Genomic DNA, 22,635 nt, shown 5'->3' on the forward strand with positions numbered 1-22,635 from the left:
TCTGAGGACCCAGAAGGCGTCCCACAGGACCAGCCAAGAGGGTCCTTAGCTGCACACGGGATGGAGCCAGCAGGAGGCAAAAGAAGAGTTTATTGGAAGAGTAGAGAGTGAGCAGATCAGATAGAGTGTCTGGGAGCCTCAGAAAGGAAACAAGAGAGCCTGTGCTTGGGGTCTGGGTTTTTATTGACATTGTGGTTTGGTACACGTGTCTTCTCAGGCATCCAGGAACTGGTCAAAACAAGGACAGGGTCCAGGTGTCCGTCATAGTCACTTATTCCCTAGAGCCAGAAGGTTTTAGTGTCAAGGTGCTCAGTGACAGTGGTCTGGAATATGCACATGATGGCCTCACCTGGTCATTCCTTAGATGGTATCTGTCGTGCTGGAAGTCTCCAAAGAAATCATTAAATCTTCGTCCCTTATGAGGAGGACATACATTAAGGCATGCGTAGGGCAGGGGTGCAGGTCCTGGCAAGAACAGAAGCAAAGGGGAAAAAAAAATTTTTTTTTTTTACTCTTGGGGTCCCTTCAGTTTCCCTGTCTCAGTATCATCTATAAATAAAGACAATTTGGTTTTTTTTTTTTCTGCCTATTCAGATGTCTTTTATTTCTTTTTCTTATCTGATTGCCCAGAATGTTCTTTTAAAAACACCAGTCAATCCATGCCACTTGTGTGATTAAAACCAAAAAGACCAAAATCCTTCATGGGGCCTCTGTGACCCTACATGCCTGGCTCACCTTCCCAGCCACATTGCTTACCTCTGTCCTGACTCTCCGGCCCGGTGTGTTCCAACCACTGATTGTTTCACTCCTCAAGTTCCCTGTGTTCCTTTCTACCTCAGGGCCATCAGACCTACAGTTCCTTTGATGTGAAAGACTGTTACCCTCGTGTCTTCCCCAAGTAAATCCTATTTTTCCCTCAGCTCTCAGCTAAAATATCATTTCCTGATGTATACCTTCCCTGACCTACACGCTACTTCCCCCACACAAACACACACAACCAGGTCTTGGCCATCTGAAATGTGCTTTTAAAGTACTATGTAGTACTTTTCATACCTTTTATTTATAGCTCTTATTATGACTTATTTGATTATTTTATGATTGTCTCTCCCATATAAATTCCATAGTGTTTTTGTCCTCATTGTTAATCCTAGTGCATACCATGCTGTAGATACTGAATGAAAATGCTAATCTTTTTCATTGATGAGTTTTCATTTTTTTTTGATTTTTTTTTTTCATTGTTGAGAAGGAAGCTTTCTTCTTTTATCTAAAGGATTAATTTTAGGAATTATTGGCTGTCATTGTACAGGGTTCAAGATTTCCTTAAGTCGAGTTTAGGTCTAGATGTGATAGATCCTTTTTGTGAACTCAGTCCTAAGGGAAACAGATTAGTTAATGTTGCTCAGTATTAAAGTTATAAAACAAATGAAACCAAACAAACTAAATATCTACTGCTTGGCAAAAATTTTAACTAACTTGTTAAATTTTTTTGGTCCTTCCTGTGCTAATTATTTCAATCCTGAACATGAAACACTAAATATATGAATAAATATATATTATAATATCAACTAAAGATCAGTAATGACATGATTTATAGCATGTTGACATTCTACTTCAGTGTGTGGGTAAAGTGTAAAGAGAAAGTGTAAAGTTGACAATTTCATCCCCTTTGGTGACTGGAGAGAAGAGGATTGTCAATTTCAAATTACAGTTACAAAAGTTTTTTAGTGGTGGTAAAAGGGACTTGCCAGGTAACAAATCTGCCTCCTCCAGCGAACAGAATCAGTAAGGGTATTGTTTGAAATGAGAGTGGTAACAATTTCTTGAAATAAGTTCCAGAATTAACCCTTGAAGGTACGATGGTACCTGCTTATCCATAGTTTTGCTTTCCATGGTTTCAGTTACCCATAGTCAACCATGGTCCAGAAGCAGATGATCCTCCTTCCGGTGTACAGTCTGAAGGTCAATAGTAGCCTAAGGCTGCATCACATGCCTACATCATTCCCTTCACTTCATCTCATCACGTAGGCATTTCATTATCTCACATCCTCACAAAAAGAAGAAAGTTGAGTACAGTACAAGACATTTTGTGAGAGACAGACTATATCCACATATTTTATATTACAGAGTATTGTTATAATTGTTCTTCTTTATTATTAGTTATTGTTCTTAATCTCTTATTGTGCCTAATTTATAAATTAAACTTTATCATAGGCATGTATATGTAGGAAAAAGCATAGTATATATATAGGGTTCTGTACTCTCTGTGGTTTCAGGCATCCACTGGAGGCCTTGGAACATTCCCTATGGCTAAGGGGGGATATAGATAGATATTCATTTTTGCCTCTCCCACATAAACTTGGAAAACTTACAAGTGACTAAGTCTGACAAACAGAATTATTTATGAACAATGGATATATCTCTGAGAAAAGCAGACTAATCATCAGTAAATATTTATTGATCTTTATTGATCTGTATATTATATGTAAATTATATTACCTTTGATGGGCTTACATTCTAGCTAAGGAGACAAAACAACATGAAAAATGTTTTGAAATTGTTTTAAGGTGTTTATGTAAAGCATTGGATATTAATTCATATCACAGACAGTAATACTGTAGGAGTGTGCTTTAACCTTTATTTTCCATTCTTATCAATATTTCAGTCCCAACTGTATTTTTTTTTTTTAGCTAGATCTCATGGGCTTTGCTACTTTTAGTACTTCAGTAATAATACTAAATAAGCTTTAATGCAGATCTTTATCCCTATAAAATAAAGAAAAGGATAATTATAATACATAAGCTTTGTCTTTGGGAATTATGCAGATAGTTATTAAGGAAACACTTTCCATGATCACACCTTTTAATGATTTATTTTACAATTAGTCTGACTAAAGAAGAGAGAAGTTCATTTTATGTAGTAAAAATATATGTAATAGTATGTATTGAAAACAATATTCTATTATCAGAAATTGAATTCTGATTTTTCTCTGGGAAAAATTATTTATATATGTGCATTTATGTGTGTGTGTGTGAGAGAGAGAGAAGACATAGTTTGTTTTATTATTATTTTTTTAATCATTAATTATAGGCTTTCCTTTGGCAGAACTGCCTAGCTACACAGCTGCTCTGTGAGGAAATGGTTGATGATAATGGAGTAAATTTAATGTTTCTGGCCATGCCCTGGGTCCTAACCCATTTATTGAGTTTCGTGACTAGACTACAAAGTTAGATGGCATGTGACATTGCTATGTCCATAGATAGATGAGAAAACGTCTAGTAATCCCTCTAAGGGAAATCTGGGCCTGTGTCACAAGGATACACCAGACACTGCTCCCGAGTGTCTCATGTTAGTTACCTAAATTTTATAGGCAACAACACTGAATATTATACAAATAGTGCTTTGAGTAATAGTCCAACTTTCTAGTATTCCAAAGTTTAGTTAGTTTTTATTTTGCATGAAATTCTTAAAAATGCTTTGTGATGTTTAAAATGTTAAATTGTCAGTTTTAAATTGTGTTCAAACAGAGGATGTTCCTCATTCCACAGAAGTAAATTGGGTAATTTAATCATTTTGGGGTTCTAGTACATCATGACAACCTATAAAAGTTAACTTGTGGTCCAAAGTGTATAAAATATTCATAAGGAAGAATTCAGGGAAGACATGGGGATTTATTCACTCTGTTGTGTGACAAATCTTTTATCCTATGCTTGGCTTATCTAGCATATACTCAGCAGTACTAACATATTAGAGTATGCCATACTTACAGATATGTTAATGCCATTAAATGGAGTTTAAGAAAGGCCGAGGGGCAATCAAATATCATTTATTCATGTATCCATGTCACATTATATTGAGTGTGTTCTGATATAGGCACTGTGTTAGGTGCCACATAAGAGGATTTTATCAAACTCACGTTTTAGTGGAAAATGAGGGGAAAGGCAAATGCATAGTTATAATTTGATAAATGTTCTGATACAAGTCTATGTAATGTGCCATGCAAATACAGTTAAAGTAGACATAAATTCTAGGAGTAGTACAGTTTAGTGGTGACTTCAGAACAGAGATGTTGTAAGAAATGTCTGGTTCTTAAAGGCAAGGAATTAGGAGGAGAATGGGAAAAACAAAAATGCACATGAACCACATGCATACAGTGACTGGTAAGGAGAGATTAGCTTAGCATGGCAATGAACAGCTCCAGTGGTTCAGGTTATCACGCGTTAATGGACACCTGCTAGAGAGCAAGTTCTGTGTGAATAGACAAGAGAAAACAAAGAAATGTCAATACCATGATCAGTCATTATGATCACTTCCTCTTGAATACGTGTTCAACTCCCTTGCCTTCCTCCCACTTTCTAATAGTAATTACCAGACAAAACCTTAACCCTGGTTAAATACAATTCTCTACCAATTCTGTGGCAGCAGTATGCTTTTGTATGTGGCTGGAGAAAAAGATGCAACCATGATAACTAGCTGTGCTTTACATTCATGACCACTAAGAATTCATGACCTGAGTATGCTTTACATTCATGACCTCAAAAGAGTTATTTCTGCCCAGAAATTCTACTTCATTTCTCCAGTTCAGTCATTCATCTGTTCTCCTTGATGACTTTGCGCACCTCCTGTCTTCTTCATACCTCCACCTCTTCTCTTTCAGATAATGGCTTTGAGTCCTGTTTCTGAAAAAAGTCAAAGCTCTGAGAAGAGAACCCCACATACTCCCACCACCACATGTACTGCACCCACCTGTGCCTGTACCCATATACTCAGCTTTCCTTTCCTCTTATTATGGATAAACTGTCCCTGCCTTGATCTATGATAAAATCAGTCTCTACATTTGGACGCTAAAACTCATGTCACTTTGGTACTCAAAAGCAGTGCAATTGTTAGTTTTTCTATTGTCAATTTTCCCATATCTATTGGATCTCTCCTCTCAGTATACAAATATGCTGTTATTCCTCTCATCCAAAAGACAAAGCAAAATAAAATGAAATAAAAATCTTTTTTTTTAGAGATTTATTTATTTATTTGAGAGAGAGAGAGAGCACGAGCTGGGGGGAGGGGCGGAGGGTGAGGGAGAAGCAGACTCCCCACTGAGCAGGGAGGCCAACGCAACCCTGAGATCATGACCTGAGCCCATGACCTGAGCCCAACGAAGTCAGACGCTTAACTGACTAAGCTACCCAGGCACCCCGAAACAAGAATCTTTCTTGATCGCTGTTCCTTCCAGCTACAGCACCATTCCTCTGTTCCTTTATTCAGCAAAACTTCTTTTAAAAAATCCATAGATATTGGGGCGCCTGAGTGGCTCAGTCAGTTATGAGTCTGCCTTCAGTTCAGGTCATACGCAAGGAGCCTGTGCTCGTGCTCTCTCTCAAAGTCTTTAAAAAAAATCTGTAGATACTGTTTTCAATTTCTATCCTCCTGTTCTCTCTTGAATCCTTCTTTATTACTTTTTTGCCCAACTGTTCCACTAAAGTCACGAGTGACTTCATATTGCTGAGTCCAATTAGTTCCCACTTCTCATCTGGTTAATCATCCCCTCTCCTTGTCTTCTTCTCTTTTTTCACTTACTTTCACTTACCTTCTAGGATATTGTGCTTCTTGGTTTCCTTCTGTCTTACTAGCTGGCATTCTCATTCGCCTGGTTTTTCCTCCTCTCCCTGTCTTATCCTGGAATACCCCAGGGATAAGTCCTCAGACCTCTTTTTTCTTTCTGTTTTTGCCTTTGGTGATCTCATCTGTTCTCACAGCTTTATATCATCCATGTAATGACAACTCCCCATTTTCTGGACCTCTCCCTTAAACTCCAGGCTTACCTATGTGCTCCCAGGAGCTGTTCTGCCAAAAAGCCTTATTACCCGAGGCTCATTTCCTGACCACTTTTAGGTCCTAATTTAAGTAGCAAACTTAAACTTCTCCCAGTGTAGACATGTGCATGTGTGCGTGCACTATCCTTCATGTCTGCATTATTTTCTTCCATTGCACTTACCATGTGACATACAATATGTTTTGAACATGCCTGCCATGTAGTATGTGTTCAATAAATACCTGTTGGAAGGAGGAAGGAAGGTAAGGGGGGAGGAAGGAAGAGCAACTATCAAAGGTAGATTTTGGTGACTGGCTAAGTACGTACGTTGGGAGAGATGTAAGAATCAAGAATGACTGGATTTTCAGGTTTTCAGTAGCTATAGACTTCGTGGTTCCAGGAATTCAGATTAGTCATACAGAAAGAATGTATAGGTTGGAAGCCAGGAAGACAGAGAAGGGAAAGATTTTAAATGTTTGTTTTTGTCTATAAAATGTGTTAAGAAGATGAGTGCCCATGCCTAAGCAAGAAACTAGTCCAGAATAAAAGGCTTTGTTTTTTTAATTTTCTCCCACTATTCTCCAATCATTGCAAGTGAAATTGTCAGCACTTTTGTCATTTATTTATGCATTGCCTATTAGGTTCCAGGATCTGCTCTGGATACTTTATGTATTTTATAACTAATTGTTACCTGTAAGGTAGGTTTATTCCCGTTTTACAGATGGAGAAGCTGAGGCTCAGAGCCCCAGCTCAGTACAGCTACCAGGACGCCTAGCTAGGGCTGCCCAATCTCAAAGTCCTCGTAAGCCACTTTGCCTTTTAATTTGTGAAAATTTAAATCAGGGAAGAGTGTTTTAAAGAATCATTTTTGAAAATTCATCATTTGAAATTCTCCAAATTGGTTTGAAAAAATTCTCCAAATTGGTTTGAAAAAAATTGTGTAATAGTTCTAAGTTAAAGTGACTTCCAATTGATATCCATTGTTTCTTATGTGCTTTTTATTACATAAATAACTTATTTCTTAGAAACATTCACCAGAAATATGTTTCCAAGAGACTGAAGAAAACTATAAGCTCAAGTAAATCTTTTGTAGCTACATGTGGACATTTTAGGTGTAATTCTACTGTATAAAAACCATAGTTGGGACTTACACATGCAGTTTCTTACAGCTCTTTATAAAGTAAATCATTGCCATGTATAACCTTATCCTCATAAAGTTCAATTTTCACTTAATTACTAAGTAATCAAAGTTAAACTTTGTAGTTAATTTGCTCGTTAGTTTCTGGTTAATTGAAGTTGTCATCTTTATACAATCACAAAATTGTATAGCAAATTTACAGTTGAACTGTTACTTCCTTACAGATACAAATTTGGAATCTCAGAAGCTACAAGAGCCCAGCTAGAGTGACAGTTGGCAGCTCTTTGCCCGTACGCTAGGGTGGCACACAGAACATGGTGTCTGACGTACCACCTCCAGCACTGTCACCTTACTGTGCCCGGTATTCTCTCTAGAGCAGTCTCAGATATCTTGTCTTCGCTAGGGCAACGGAGACGCACGGAGTATATATTTAAGCACAGATCTTCTCCTAACACTAGTATGTTCCCACCAGCCTGCTAAGGGAGAGTTAATACAAACATTGCTTTAGAAATTGTTCTCTTTCCAGGCAATGCTGGAAAGATATTTGTAAGTATATTTTCCTTTTGTTTAATTTTACTTTAATTATATTAATTATTATTGGTTGTATTAGTTTGTTATTATATTAGCTATGTTACTTTATTAGTTATATTAATTGTATTAGCTTATTATTGCAGCTATAACAAATTACCACAAATTTGGTGCCTTAAAACAAGTATATTTTCTTACAGTTGTAAAGATCAGAAGTCTGAAATGAGTTTTAGTGAGCTAAAATCAAGGTGTTGTCAGAGATGTGTTCCTTTTACAGGCTCTGAAGGAGAATACATTCCCTTGCCTTTCCCAGCTTTTAGAACACACCTGGTATTCCTCGGCTCATGGTCCCTTTCTCCATCTTCAAAGCTAGCAGACAGTATCTTCAAATTTCTCTGATTCTGACCCTGCTGCCTCTCTCTTTCACTTATAAGGATCCTTGTGGTTATGTTGGACCTAACAAAATAATCTAAAATAATCCCTTCCTGGGACACCTGGGTGGCTCAGTGAGTTGAGCGTCCATCTTTTGATTATGGCTCAAGTCCTGATCTCAGGGTTGTGGGATCGAGCCCCACGTTGGGCTCCACTCTCAACACAGAGTCTGCTTCAGATTCTCTCTCTTCCTCTCCCTCTTCCCCTCCCCCCACTTGCACTCACTCTCTCTCTCTCTCAAAAATAAATAGAAATAAATCTTTAAAAAAAAAAAACTTAAGGGGCGACTGGGTGGTTCAGTCGGTTAAGCGTCTGCCTTTGGCTCAGGTCATGATCTTGGGGTCCTGGGATCAAGCCCCGAGTTGGGATCCCTGCTTAGCCAGGAATCTGCTTCTCCCTTTCCCTCTGCCCCTCCCTTCCCCCGCCTATGTGCTCCCTCTCTCTCTCTCAAATAAATAAATAAAATCTTAAAAAAAAAAACACTTAAAAATAATAAATAATAAATAATCCCTTCCTCTAAAGATCTTCAATTTAATCAAATCTGCGTAATTTCTATTACCATGTAAGATAGCATGTCCACAAATCCTGGGATTAAGATGTGGGTGTCTCTGGGGGAGCATATGGTGTACCATGGTGGTACAGGAAGTTTTGACAAGAAAAGAGATTGATATTATTTACTGATTTGATAAAATTTTATGGATTTAGAATTTTTTAGAACTTAATGATTTTACTAAATTATTGGCAAATATTCATCACAATTATAGGTCTAAAAATAAAAATTATATAATTATGATCATTTCACAATATATACAAATATCGAATCATTATGCTGTATATCTGTATATCTGAAACTAATGTTACTATAAGTCAATTATATCTCAACAAAAAATATATGATTATGTCAATAGACTCCCAAAACATTTGAAACATATTTGAAACTGTATTTTATAACAACTATTTTATTAAATTTCTGTAAAAAGCACAACATAAAATTTACTATCTTAACCTTCTAACTGTACAGTTTAGTAGTGTTAAGTATATTCACACTGTTATGCAACCTAACATCTTTTTTTTGCACTCTTTATATAAAAGAATGGAAATATTTTTTTCATGACATAGAAATAATATTTATGTGAAGCCAACATTTTGCCATCTTAACATAATTAATGTTACTTGAGGTTGAAATACTAGAGATATTCCCACCAAAGCAAAGAAAAAACATGAATCATTTTGGAATTTCTAGCCAATGAATAAGATAAGAAAAATAAATTAGAGTTACAGATATCACAAAGAATATAAAATTATTATCAAGTATAGATAAATAAAAATTCAAAGGAATTAACTGACAGCTTTTAGAACTAATAAAATAATTCAGTTAAATGTGTGTTTACCAAGTAAAATATTAAAATTATTTACTCTTTTAAATATGAGAAGTAATCATTTAGAATATACAGTGGAAAAAAGAGTCGGACAACATAAGAGCTAAGCTCACTCACACTATAAACATAAAGAAATGCTGGATAGAAGATAACAAAGAATGTGAATACATAGCCAAACATTCATCACAGTTTTCAATGCACATATCCTTTGGACAATTCTATTTCTATGTATTTGTCCGACAGAGATATTCATATATGTGTGAAAATGACACAGTAAAAGGCAAATTACTTTGGCATTGCCAGAAATAGCATAAAGTTGAAAATTGCTTAAATGTTCATTTATAGAGGACTAACCCATTAAATAAATTATGGTATGTACTTATAATGAAATACAATGTAGCTCTTAAAATGAAGCAGCTCTATATAAAGCAGCAGTATATTCATATGTACTGGTATGAAAGGATCTCTAAAATTCATTAAGTTAAAAAAAAGTCAGATACTGTACATTGTATATGGTGTTCTACCTTTTGAGCTGAAACGGCTGTTGTGAAGGTCCCCAGTAACTAAATCCAATGACCAATGGTCAGTCCTCTTCTTAATTGATCTCTCAGCAGCATTTGACCCAATTGTGCCCTTTCTTCACTTGGCTTTTAAGACACTACACTCTTTTTGGTTCTTCTCTTACTTCAGTGGTCACCAGAGGCAAATCTAGCATTTTGGGAACCTAAAGTTTATATCATTTGGAAAACCCTTCAAACATAGAAAATGCAGTATTACAAATAAATCATAATTAGGTAAGCACATGCATAATGGCTTAAAACAAGGGGGGAAATCATAACAAATTATTAGAACAATAAGAGGTTCAGGTCTCCTTTTTCTGAGATCTTATTAGGCAGTTTACTAGAAATGCATACATAGAAATGTTTTCTGATCACAGCCTGATTTCCCCTCCTGACTTAGAGCACACTCCACCTCCCAGCAATTCCCAGCACACTCCACCTCCCAGCAACCCCCAGCACTCAAAGGTACCCATCCTAATAGAGGTCCTAAAGACCCTTCATTAGCATCATGGGAAATTCACCTCTCTTGGTTACTCCTCAATCTCCAAGACTGGTTCCTTCCCTTCTCCCTCCTATCTTAATGTTAAAGTGTCCCAGGTCTCAGTTCTTGATCTTTTCTCTAGTAATACCTACTCACTTGCTGATTTCACCAAGCTCAACTAGCTTGTGACTTTCATTATCATCTGTATGTTGATAACTTCTAAACTTATATCTTCAGTCCAAACTTCTCTCCCATACTCTAGACTCGTATCTCCAACTGCCTGTTCAGTACCTCATTTAGGTATTTTGCAGATATCTGAAATTTAGTACATTGAAAAATGAAGCCCTGAAATCACTCCCGAAATTGTTCCACTCAACTTTCCCTATCTCAGTTAATGGTAACCCCATTTTTCCACTTACTCAAATCAAACTTCCTTCCACTTGGCATTATCCTTGATTCCTATTTTTCTGACATTATATTTAGAATTTGACCATTTTTCCCCACTTCCACTGTGTTGCAAATTGAGTTCCCAGGGAAGCAGAATGAGATTGAGATTAGCATGCCAAAGATTTATTAGGGAGTGCTCTTGCGATCAACACCTGTAGAAGGGCAGTGAATGAAGCAGGATTGAGCAGAGAAAGAAGTCTAGCTGCAATACAATATAAATGGAAGCCTCAGCTAACGCTGCAGAGACTTCTAAAGATGCGATAAACCTCAGACCTGTCCTGAGATGGGGGCAGGAAATTCAGACCTTTTTGCCATGTATGAGTTGTCACTGGATGCGGGCCATTCCAGGAAAGCGGCATGATCCTTGAGCAAAATAGCTCTCTTCAGCAGAGGCATTCCTTGAAAGGAGCTGACTGCTGAGAGCAGCTGAGGACTGTCTGCTTCAGCACTACTAGCAGCTAAGTCCTTTATTCCTAAAGAGAATCTGGGTGGCACATCCCAGTGCCCAGCACTCACTGCTACCAACTTAGTCCAAGCTGTTACCAGTAGTTTCCTAAAGGGTCTCCATCCTTCTGTCCCTGCCCCACCCCCATGGCCAATTTCTTCACGTGGCTAGAGTGATCCTTATAAAATATAAGTTAGATCATTACACTCCTCTGCAGTGGCTCTCCATTTCACTTCCAATGAAAGCCAGTATCCTGACAATGGCCTGCAATGCCTTGCATAATTCGGTCTCTCTTTACCTTTCTCACATATCTCTTCCCGCTCATCTGCTCCAGCCACATGTATTCGTGCTGTTCCTCTGACATATCAGGCATAGTCCTGCCTTAGCACCTTTTCGATTGTTGACTCTTCTGCCTGGAGAGTTCTACCGCTGGATGCTGGAATGCTCCACCCCTGGATATCCATATGTTAACTTTCTCAAGTCCTTTCAAGTCTTTGATTAGATGTTACCTATATGCAACTAATGAATTGTTGAACACTACAACAAAAACTTATGATGTACTCTATGTTGGCTAACTGAACATAAAAAAAAAAAAAAAAGATGTTACCTCCTCAATGATGCCTACCCTGAGCACTCTGTTTTGGTTTGGTTTGTTTGTTTGTTTTTTAACCTTTAGACATTTTTTTATTTAAATTCAACTAATTAACATATAGTGTATTATTGGTTTCAGAGGCACAGGCCTGTGATTCATCAGTCTTATATAATACCCAGTGCTTCTTACATCACGTACCCTCCTTAATGTCCATCACCCAGTTACCCCATCCCTCCCCCCCCTCCCCCCCCCGCAGCAACCCTCAGTTTGTTTCCTCTGATAAGAGTCTCTTATGGTTTGTCTCTCTGGTTTCGTCTTGTTTTATTTTTTCCTCTCTTCCCCTATGATCCTCTGTTTTGTTTCTTAAATTCCACTTATCAGTGAGATCATATGATAATTGCCTTTCTCTGATTGACTTATTTTACTTAGCATAATACCCTCTAGTTCCATCCACGTCATTGCAAATGGTAAGATTTCATTTTTTTGATGGCTGAGTAGTATTCCATTGTGTATATATATATATATATATATATCCATTCATCTGTTGATGGACATCTGGCCATCATAGTTTGGCTATTGTGGACGTTGCTGCTATAAACATTGGGGTGCAGGTGCCCCTTCGGATCAGTATATTTGTATCTTTGGAGTAAATACCCAGTAGTGCAATTGCTGGGCCAGAGGGTAGCTCTATTTTCAAATTTTTGGGGAACCTCCATACTGTTTTCTAGAGTGGCTCCACCAGCTTGCATTCCCACCAACAGTGTAAGAGGGTTCTGAGCACTCTCTTTTAAGTGGCAACCATCCTTTTCCATTTCCCCTTTACTGTGTTTCCATAGCACTTACAACCTAAAGTACCATATCATGTAATTATTTATAATGCTTGCTATTTATTACCCCCACCATAATTAAGCCCCACAGAGAGGTTTTTTTTTTGTTGTTTATTTGCTTGTCTGTTTCCTTTGTTGTATCCCAAACACCAAGCACTTAGAGTGCTGGTGCATAGTAGAAACAGAAGGAAAGAATTAGTGAACTGATTTAAAAAGATAACATCTGTAGATGTCATTCAGAATGGAGCACAGAATAAAAGTAATTAAGAAATATGGCAGGTCAAATAAGTGTAGCTCAGTCTTATGTCTTATATCTTATAGAAGTCAAGTAGAAGTGAATAGAGAATGGGGTAAAGGCATCATTCAAAAAGGTAATGGCTGAGAATTTTCCAGAAATGGGGATAAACAAAATTTAAATTTGAAGAAACATGACAGTCTTGAGCCATATAAATAAAAACAAACCCCAAGTTAAATATACTAAGGGAGTGGGGGAATACAGAATATAGAATAAAATTAAAGTAATAGTAGTAGTAGTAATTGCAGCTAACATTTTAATAATATTCACCATGTGCTAGGTACTGTTCAACACACTCTTTTGAGATTTATTTATTTTAGAGAGAGAGAGAGAGAGAGCACAAGTGGGAGGGGCAAGGAGAGGGAGAGAGACTCTCAAGCAGACTCCCCCCTGAATCAGGCCTCGATCTCATGACCCTGAGATCATGACCTGAGGCAAAATCAAGAGTCAGATACTCAACTGACTGCGCCACCCAGACACCCCAACACGCTTTATGTATATTAAATAATCCCCACAAGAGCCTTTGATGTAGATATTATTATGGTATGCATATTACACGTGCGGAAACTGAAACACCAGGAAGCCTAGTAGCTTGCCCAATGTCCCAGCTAATAAGCCGTGGAACTAGAATTTGAATGCTGGCAGTGCAGTTTCAAAATAAGTTCTAGATAGGTTAATGATTTTACCATAAAATGAATTTATCAGAAATTCTAGACAAATGGCAAGATCTCATTCTTTTTTATGGCTGAGTAATATCCCATTGTATTTATATGCCTCACCTTCTTTATCCATTCATCTCTCTTGTCATCTGTAGCAACATGAATGGACCTAGAGGGTATTACACTAAGTGAAGTAAGTCAGACAGAGGAAGACAAATACCATATGATTTCACTTATATGTGGAATCTAAGAAAACAAAACAATTGAACGAACAAAAAACAGAAACAGAGTTATAAATACAGAGAACAAACTGGTAGTGGCCAGACGGGAGAGAGGTGGGAGGATGGGCAAAACAGGTGAATAAGGGGCACAAACTTCCAGTTATAAAATAAATAAGTCCTAGGGATGAGAAGTACAGCATAAGGAATATAGTCAATAGTGTTATAATAACTTTGTATGGTGATAGAAGGTAACTACACTTACTGAGGCGAGCATTGCATAATGTATAGAATTGTGAAATCACCATGTTGTACACCCAAAACTAATATAACATTGTATGTCTACTATACTTCAACAAAAAAGAGAGAGAGAAAGAGAGACCTAGAAGAGAGAGAAGAACATGTGAATTCAGAGGCAGAGATTTCAAGCCAAGGAACACGTGGAGACACCAGAAACTGGAAGGAAGAGGCAAGGGAGGGTTTTCCTCCAGAAGCTTTGGAGGGAGTATGGCCCTGCCAATTCCTTGATTTTGGACTTCCGGTCTCTAGAACTGTGAGAGAATAAATTTTTGTTGTTTTAAGCCACTAAAAAAATGCCAGACAAAATTTCCTGTTTTAGTCAGGATGTACTAGATTATACTGCAATAGCACACAAATCCAAAATCTCAGGGGCTTAAAACAACACAGGTTTATTTCTTGCTTATGGTCATGTCCATCTGATAGGATGGGACCTAGCTCTGTGTCATCTTCACTCCAGAACCTAGGCTGGTGGAGTAACCACTATTACTGTAACCATGGTGGCTGTGAAGAGGAAAAGAGGGAACATGGTTATTGCTCTAGTTCTTGAAACTTCCATTTAGAAATTTTCAAATGACACGTATCTGTTTCATTGACTAAAGAACAAGTCACATGGCCACACCTAACCCCAAAGTGGCCAGAAAAGACAAGCTGATGTATATTACCCAAGGGGAAGAACCAGAAATATTTGATGAAAACAGTGAAAACTTTCATAATCTAGGTGAATATATAGAGAATATTTTAAATGTGGGGAGGAGCTTTCTAAGCATGAAAGAAAGTATTGGTAGATTTCAGCATATAAAAATTAAGAACATCTCTGTGTCAGAAATAACAAACTGAGCAAAGCCATTTGTAACATATTATTAGACCAAAGGTTAGAATTCTTCATGTACAAAAAATTTAAACAATTTTAAAACATCAATTTTAAAATGGACTAAGATGATGAGCTGGAAAATAGCAAAAGAAATGCAAATGGAAAAGTGTTCAACTTTATTAGTAATTAAAGCAAAATGCTGTTTTTACTTATAAGATGCTGATAACCCATTTTGATGAGAATAATAGAAAAGGGGGGCACCTGGGTGGCTCAGATATTGAGCGTCTGCCTTCGGCTCAGGTCATGATCCCAGGGTCGTGGGATCGAGCCTCGCTTCGGGCTCCCTGCTCTGCAGGAAGCCTGCTTCTCCCTCTCCCACTCCCCCTGCTTATGTTCCCTCTCTTGCTGTCTCTCTCTGTCAAATAAATAAATAAATAAATAAATAAAATCTTAAAAAAAAAAAAAGAATAATAGAAAAGGTGCACTATGTTATTGCTGTATTTATTAAAAACAAAGAGAAAACAAACTCTATCTAGAGGACAGTTTGGCAATGTGTATCAAAAGTTCTACATTTACAATGCCCATTGCTTTGACCAGACAGCTAGTCCAGTTTTAGGAATTTCTATAAAGCCGTACATAAATATTTAGCTATAGGGAAGTTTACTGAAGCATTGTTTATAGTTGGGGAAAAGCGGAAATACTTAAGTGTTCAACAATAAAAGACAGGTTAAATTAGCTATTGTTTTTCCCTATAGTGGCACATTTTCTGCAGCATTAAAAACTGTGGGCAGGGAATATTTATATTATTGAGACAAAATAGATTATAGAACAGCATACATACTTCTGCTGTTTGAAAAATGTGTGTATGTATAAGAGTAGTCTGAAAGGATAAGCATCAGAATGTTAACACAGCTGGGCTTAGGGGCCCACCTAGAGACCAGAAGTCCTTTTTTGATGATCTGTACTTCTGATTTTTACCATAACCTTGTATTGCTTGTATAGTCTTTTAAAATATAATAAAAATAAATCAGTGGCAATGGTTGGTACACATTTCACCGTTGGGCTTACGATGCTCAGTCTCCTTATCTATTCTTTTTTCTAAAGCTGGGCCCCCTTCTTATGCCTTGGACCCACAGTTTCTCCATTGGCTCCTGCTGCTAGTCCAGCCCTGACCTTGTGCCTCTACTTTGTTAACTGGGCGTCTGCCTTTTCCTGTCATTCCCAATTCTTTTCTCAGTAACGTCTTTTGAATCCCAGGTCTTCCAATACCAGGACCCAGATTTCCTGTCACTGATCACCTTGGGATGGATCTCCTGCCCCCAGGATGCAAGCTGGTGTCAGCAACCCAGTTCCTCCAAAGGACATCTTTGATTCTGACTTTCTGCCCTTCCTATTTTCGTCTCCAGGCAGATGCCACACTCCACCTGCTGGGCAGGACACCCACCTCCTAACCTGTATTGGGCTGCCACTTGTTCTCCAGCTGCCATCCCTTCTAGATGCCACGAGTTACCTTTCCTCCCACCCTGACATGCCCAACCGCCGGCTGCTGCATTCCTGCAGAGACTCTAGGTCCAGTTTCCGGCACATCCCAGACTACTCTGTGCCACTGTAATTAACTACGGTCCCCGCTACGCATTTGTCCCCGGGTTAAATTTCTCCCAGCTGCTTCTCTCTTCCGGATAGAAAACAATAAAAGAATCAACTGGTAGTAACTTACATTATCTGCTGTTGTTCAAGGTTTGTGTGGCTGACAGTGAGAAATCTTTGGGTGAACTTTGGCCATCACCCTTGGCATCCACTCTAACACTTAGCATAGGTGTACCAATAGAGGGCACTCCTCCCATTTCCAGGCACAACACTGAACTGGAAAGAGTCTACCTCTGTGCCTCCCGAGCAGGGAAAAAGCAATGAATTACCTGTTATAAAACAGTGCTTAATTGTTTGTTTCTTCCACTGTTGTACCCAGGTATTACTTTGTTTTTCCCGGGATACATCTGTGTTGGGTCATTTTGCGTACAACAGTGCTTCACCACCAAAATCATACATAAGAGGTAAAATTTTAGTTACATAAAGGAAGTATTCTTTAAGACTTACAAAATCATACCAAGACTGTTATATTTTATAGCGTTTATTGGTGTTGTTAATTTTTCTTTTATTGTAAAGTACTTAATAAGATTTCTCTCAGATTATTGTAACCATACTTTCACTCCTACTCACATCAGGGCCCGAGCAACTCATCACAATCACAGGCAAGTGGTTCTCAGAAGCAGCACTTAGAGTTACCTCCTTTATCTTCCCTGTTTACCCTCCCCTCCGTTGCTGTTTTTGTCATCTCTGTTGACTTTTATTTTCCCTCCTAACTACGAGTTTATCACACAAATTTGCTTTTTCTACTTTTTTTTCCCTTCTCTATTCCTTCCCTCAAAATGGTCTACCACATTTAAAATTTGTTGTAATTTATATGCTATTAGCTCTCTAATTTCTATTTGAGGGCTTTCTTCTCTATCACTAGCTGCCTACAAGATATTGCTATTTCAATATCCTACTATCACCTGACAACAGATCTAATTTCAGCTGGAAGCCTTTCTCAATTTCTCCTTTTTATTAAGTGGTGAACACCCAGCACTGAAAGCTTATAACCCCATTGTGTATGATCGTTCTGCTGTTCCCGTAAAGAAAGAAACTGTTTCTCCTGTACGTCCCAAGTCTGTCCGCCTGATTACTACAGCCCCCGCCCTAGGACCGGCCTATGCTGCCCACTGTACTTCTAACCAACCGGCTACAGATTGGGGGGGCCAACAACCTGCTTTTCAGTTAATTTGCTAGAGCAGCTCACAGAACCCAGGGAAACATGTACCTCTGCCAGTTTATTAAACGGCATGATAAGACAGATGAATAGCCAGATGAAGCATACACAGGGCGAGTTCTGGGAGTGTCCTGAGCATAGGAGCTTCTGCCCCCATGGAGTGGTGGTGTGTCATCCTCCCAGTGTTGATGTGTCTGCCTACCTGGAACCTCTCTGAATGCCTTACTACTGGGATTTTATGGAGGCTTCCTCGCCTAGGCATGATCAGTTATTAACCTCATTTCCAGCACCTGTCCCCCTCTCTGGAAAATGGCAGACAGGGCTGAAAATTCCAAGGTTCTAATCATGACTTGGTCTTTCTGGTGACCAGTCCTCATCCAGAAGTCCACCAGAGTCACACCAATAGAACAACAGATGCTCCCAGTCTCTTATCACTTAGAACTTTACAAGGGTTTTCACTAGCCCCGTATTTAGTACCCATTCTGTACCATCCATATCTCTCTCCCTCTCTCTCTCCCTCTCTCTCTCTCTCTCACGTCCACTTTTCATTATTCCATTCTTTCCTTACTCACAAGCTCAGTCCTTGTTATCTCCACCCTAACCTAAATTGCTCATGCTCCTTATTCTTTGTCTCCTCTCTGCCACCACTCTCAACAAAAACAAAAAAAAATTTTTCATTAAAAACTTACCTTAAAGCCAAGTGCAAGAATGCATGAGACTTTTCAATAGACTCAAAGGTCTTAGGAAAAAAGCTACCTAAAGATTTCAGTGGAAGGCAGGAAAAAACTCAGGACCTTAAAAGTTGAGGGAAAGCTCTTTTTTAAAACTACTTTAAACATTTGATTATGCTGAAGTTGCTTTAATTTTCTGAAACAATTCTGATTTCCAATATTTAGCCTCATTCTTGGACCACATGAACTATTTTAGGATTCAGAAAATATTACCACTATATGGTTTAAGACACTTAATTTTTAACTTTTCAGCACATTCCAAAGGAATGTAAACTAATGAGGCATTGCAAAGCCTAGGACTTACTTTAATGAATAGATTAGAATTATCTATAGTTAGCAAAACAAATCCATGCTTCCAAATAGATGCTTCTCTTCTTAACTGCTTAAGGAAGTTGAAAGCATTTGTTTTTTTAATTACTTTGTATCAGTTGCTCATACTTAAGTTTATATTATTGACTTTGAGGAAAGGATTTGCTAATATCAAAAGATTAGCTGGTAGATTTTCAAATTAATTCCATATCCTGCAATGAAGTCCAAGGAGATTGTACTATAGTAGTTTTAAAATTCCATTATGAGTACATCCACGAAATTAGTTAATTTTTAAAGATTTATTTTGATCACATTGAAACCTTCTATGATTTTTCTTACAGGAAAACTAGGACTAGAAGAGTATGCGGTCTTTTATCCACCAAATGGTAAGAGTAATACTATTGCTTCCTCTAGTGGGAAATAGGAAAATTACAACTTCTATAACAAATGTGACCTTGTCTATGTGGAGAAGGGTAATAATTTATTATCTAAAGTAAACCTCCTATAGAATACCTATTTTAGTGAACTTTCCCATGTTTGTGGTAGGTTTGTGCAAGCCAACGCACACCCTCCCCAGCTTTCCTTGAAACCAGTAGGGATATCTGTGAGAAAGCTTAGCCGACTTAGGTCTAGGGGACTTCACTTTCCTCTGCGGGACACCGACTGGGTCCATCCAGGGCCTTCCTTTTTTTTTCTTCTTCTTCTTTTTTTTTTTTTTTTAAGATTTTATTTATTTATTTGACAGAGCGCCCAAGCAGGGGGAGCAGAAAATGAAATCTTTTTATTTCATAAATACCACACTTGTCAAATTATGAGAATAACAAAGTTTAACACCAGGCAATGCACTCAACTGATTCGAGCACTGTGGCAGTGAGGTCGAAGGAAGGCCCTGGGCCTGGGGGGCTCAGTCAGCTAAGCGTCTGCCTTCGGCTCAGGTCGTGATGTCAGGCTCCTGGGATCAAGCCCCCTATGGGGCTCCCTGCTCAGCGGGGAGCCTGCTCCTCCCTCTCCTTCCACCCGTCCCCCTGCTTGTGCGCTCTCGCACTCTCTCTCTGTGTCAAATAAATAATAAAATAAAATCTCTAAAAAGATTTTGAAGAAATATATCACCAAGATAATCTGTTTTGACTATATAAAGTGATCAAATGTGTAATGACTTCATTAGATATTAAGTATTCCTTTGAAATTATTGGACATTTTTTAAGATCTGCTTTTCGGAAAAGCAATATAGAACATTCCTCATTATGATAATGTTAAGTAGTCCTTGTTATCTCCACCCTAACCTAAATTGCTCATGCTCCTTATTCTTGTCTCCTCTCTGCCACCACTCTCAACAAAAACAACAAAAAAATTTTCATTAAAAACTTACCTTAAAGCCAAATGCAAGAATGCATGAGACTTTTCAATAGACTCAAAGGTATTAGGAAAAAAAAAAAACTGTCAAGATAAAAGCTACCTAAAGATTTCAGTGGAAGGCAGGAAAAAACTCAGAACCTTAAGAGTTGAGGGAAAGCTATTTTTTAAAACTACTTTAAATGCATCCTGAAGAAGTCCTTTCACCCCAGTAGAGTTAAGAACATGGGCTTTATAATCCAGCAGACGTGGGTTCAGATCCCAGTTCTGCCAGCTCACCCTATGACCTTGGGTAAGTTACATGACTTTGCTGAGCTTCAGATGGATTAAATGAGACACAATCTATAAAAAGGGCACAGTGACTGATATGTAGCCAGTGCTCAAAACATGCAGCGGCTACTGGTCTATTTCGCTTCTTTGTCAACCTCTCCATGTGAAGGTCATACTCGTCATTCAGGGCACTGTTCTCTCTATGCACCTGTCAGTGTGACCTCTCAGGTTCTTCCACGGACCATCCTCCTCTGCCCCTCTTGAAGCACCAGAGTTCTCCCATGGCCCACCCCACCCCTCGTCTGCTGCTCTTCTGTTCACACATTTTCCTCGGGCTTTTTTACCTGCTTTCTTGGTCCTCTTTGTTCATTACTCTAAAATTTACATCTTCAATTATGACCTCTATAATAATGACCTCAGGCTTAACATATCTCAACATGAACTCATTCATTTATCTTCCTATACCCACTATTTAAAAAAGAAAACAAAAACAAGATGAAATTAAGAACAAAACAAAAACTGTGCTATTTCTCTCTCAGCTCATTGTGCTCTCATCTAACCAGTCATTCAAGGCCTAAAGCCAGGTAGTCATCCTTGTCTCCTCTCAGTCTTGCATCCCCCTCATCTAATAAGTCACCAGGGCCATCCAATTTTATCTTTAAAACGCACCTGGAACCTCTCCTCCCTCTCTTCCTCACCATAACTGCTGCCTTGTCCTCAGCCAGGCTCTACCATCTCTAGCTTATTAATTGTAATAGACACCTCACTGGTCTCTCTTTTTCCAACCTTTTCTAGCTTTGCTTTATTTTTCACAGTGCTGTCTGAGTTTTACATCTAAAAGGAAAATCTAAAAATTGCCATTTTTCTCCTTAAAGTTTTCTTAATGGCTTCCCATCTCTTCACAAGTAATGTCTAATGGCCTTTTGGCCTGGCGTTCAGGGACCTCTTTTGACTCAGACCTCTACTCAGTCTGACTCCTAGCTTTGTATCCCCCCTTTTCCTGTCTCACTTTTCTTTTTATCATAGCAATATCAAATGATTAGCTACATACATGCACATGCACCCCTACATACTCTCTCAGAGCTCCATGCTGCTTCCTGCCTCATTACCTCTCCATTCTGGTGTGTGGAGAAGCCTTTCTTCACCTGCTCTCAGGGCTCACCTCAGGAAGCTTTTCAGGAAGCCTTCCCCGCATCCCCACATTAGGTTAAGGACTCTTTCTTTAGGCTCCCATAGTATCCAGTGTGAAAATCTTTGATATCTCTTGTTATATTGTCTTGATATTATTTGTTTATGCTTTATCTTCTCCTCTAGATTGCAAGCTCCTTGAGGTGTAAGGCCATATTCATTTTTGTTCTCCCAGCATCTAGTCATCGTAGGAGTTTAATGAGTATTTATTTGAACTAAATTACAGGATTTTTAATTTTAACATTTATTTATGTTATACTTCTGCCTCCTCAGAAACCTAATTTTCAGATAACTTTTTATGTTTATCAAAGAATCAGGAAATCAAAGGAAAAATACCTCTGAAGAGCCCAAAGAGGTGTCCATGGCGTCAAGTTCCTCCTCTCTCCATTCCTAGGAGAGGTTTTTCAACTTAGTTTAGAACATACTAGCTTGGGGCCCCTGGGTGTCACAGTCGGTTAAGCATCCAACTCTTGGTTTCAGCTCAGGTCATGATCTCGGGGTTGTGAGATCGAGCCCAGCATCAGGCTCTGAGCTCAGCGAGGAGTCTGCTGGGGTTTCTTTCCCTCTCCCTCTGCCCCTCCCCTCGCTTGCTCACGTGCATGCTCCCTCTCTCAAATAAATAAATCTTAAAAAAAAAAAAAAAAAAAGAACATTTTAGCTTTTACTTAACACACATGCCCAACAAGCTTGGTTTACCAGTGTTTATGCCCCCCACCCCGTACAAAACTGGAAGCGTGGAAAGGGACCCTAATAACAACAGTAGAAGTGAAAACCAGAGGCTTCACAAAGGAAAACAGAAAAACTATAAACCAGCACATAAGAGCACTCCAGAAAATCAGCCTGGGACCATTTTATGTAAAAGCTCTTTAAAAGGTCTCACTGGGTTGTAGCCTACTATCATAATTTAAGACTTTTATTAGGAACTCAAGGCACCAAGGAAAAATATTGCTATAATAATAATAATGGTAACCTCAGCAGAAGCTGTGTTCCCGGCAGCATGCTAAGCACATTGCATGTGTTCATTCACTTAATCCTTGCAAGGCAGGTACCTTCTGAGGCA

The 22,635-nt window shown here is 38.5% G+C and overlaps 1 protein-coding gene across 4 annotated transcripts in view; it reads left to right on the plus strand.

Moving 5' to 3' along the window:
• The window catches only part of TBC1D19 (TBC1 domain family member 19), a 159,694-nt gene that overhangs the window by 108,317 nt on the left and 28,742 nt on the right, over window positions 1–22,635 (plus strand). For all 4 annotated transcript variants that reach the window (XM_078068474.1, XM_036099859.2, XM_036099857.2 and 1 more), the window contains 2 exons: window positions 16,885–16,969; window positions 19,106–19,150. In XM_078068474.1, the coding sequence (XP_077924600.1) occupies window positions 16,885–16,969; window positions 19,106–19,150 (130 nt within the window). The remainder of the gene's footprint in view (window positions 1–16,884; window positions 16,970–19,105; window positions 19,151–22,635) is intronic.

This window comes from Halichoerus grypus, chromosome 3 (assembly GCF_964656455.1).
Source record: "Halichoerus grypus chromosome 3, mHalGry1.hap1.1, whole genome shotgun sequence".
NCBI lineage: Eukaryota > Metazoa > Chordata > Mammalia > Carnivora > Phocidae > Halichoerus > Halichoerus grypus.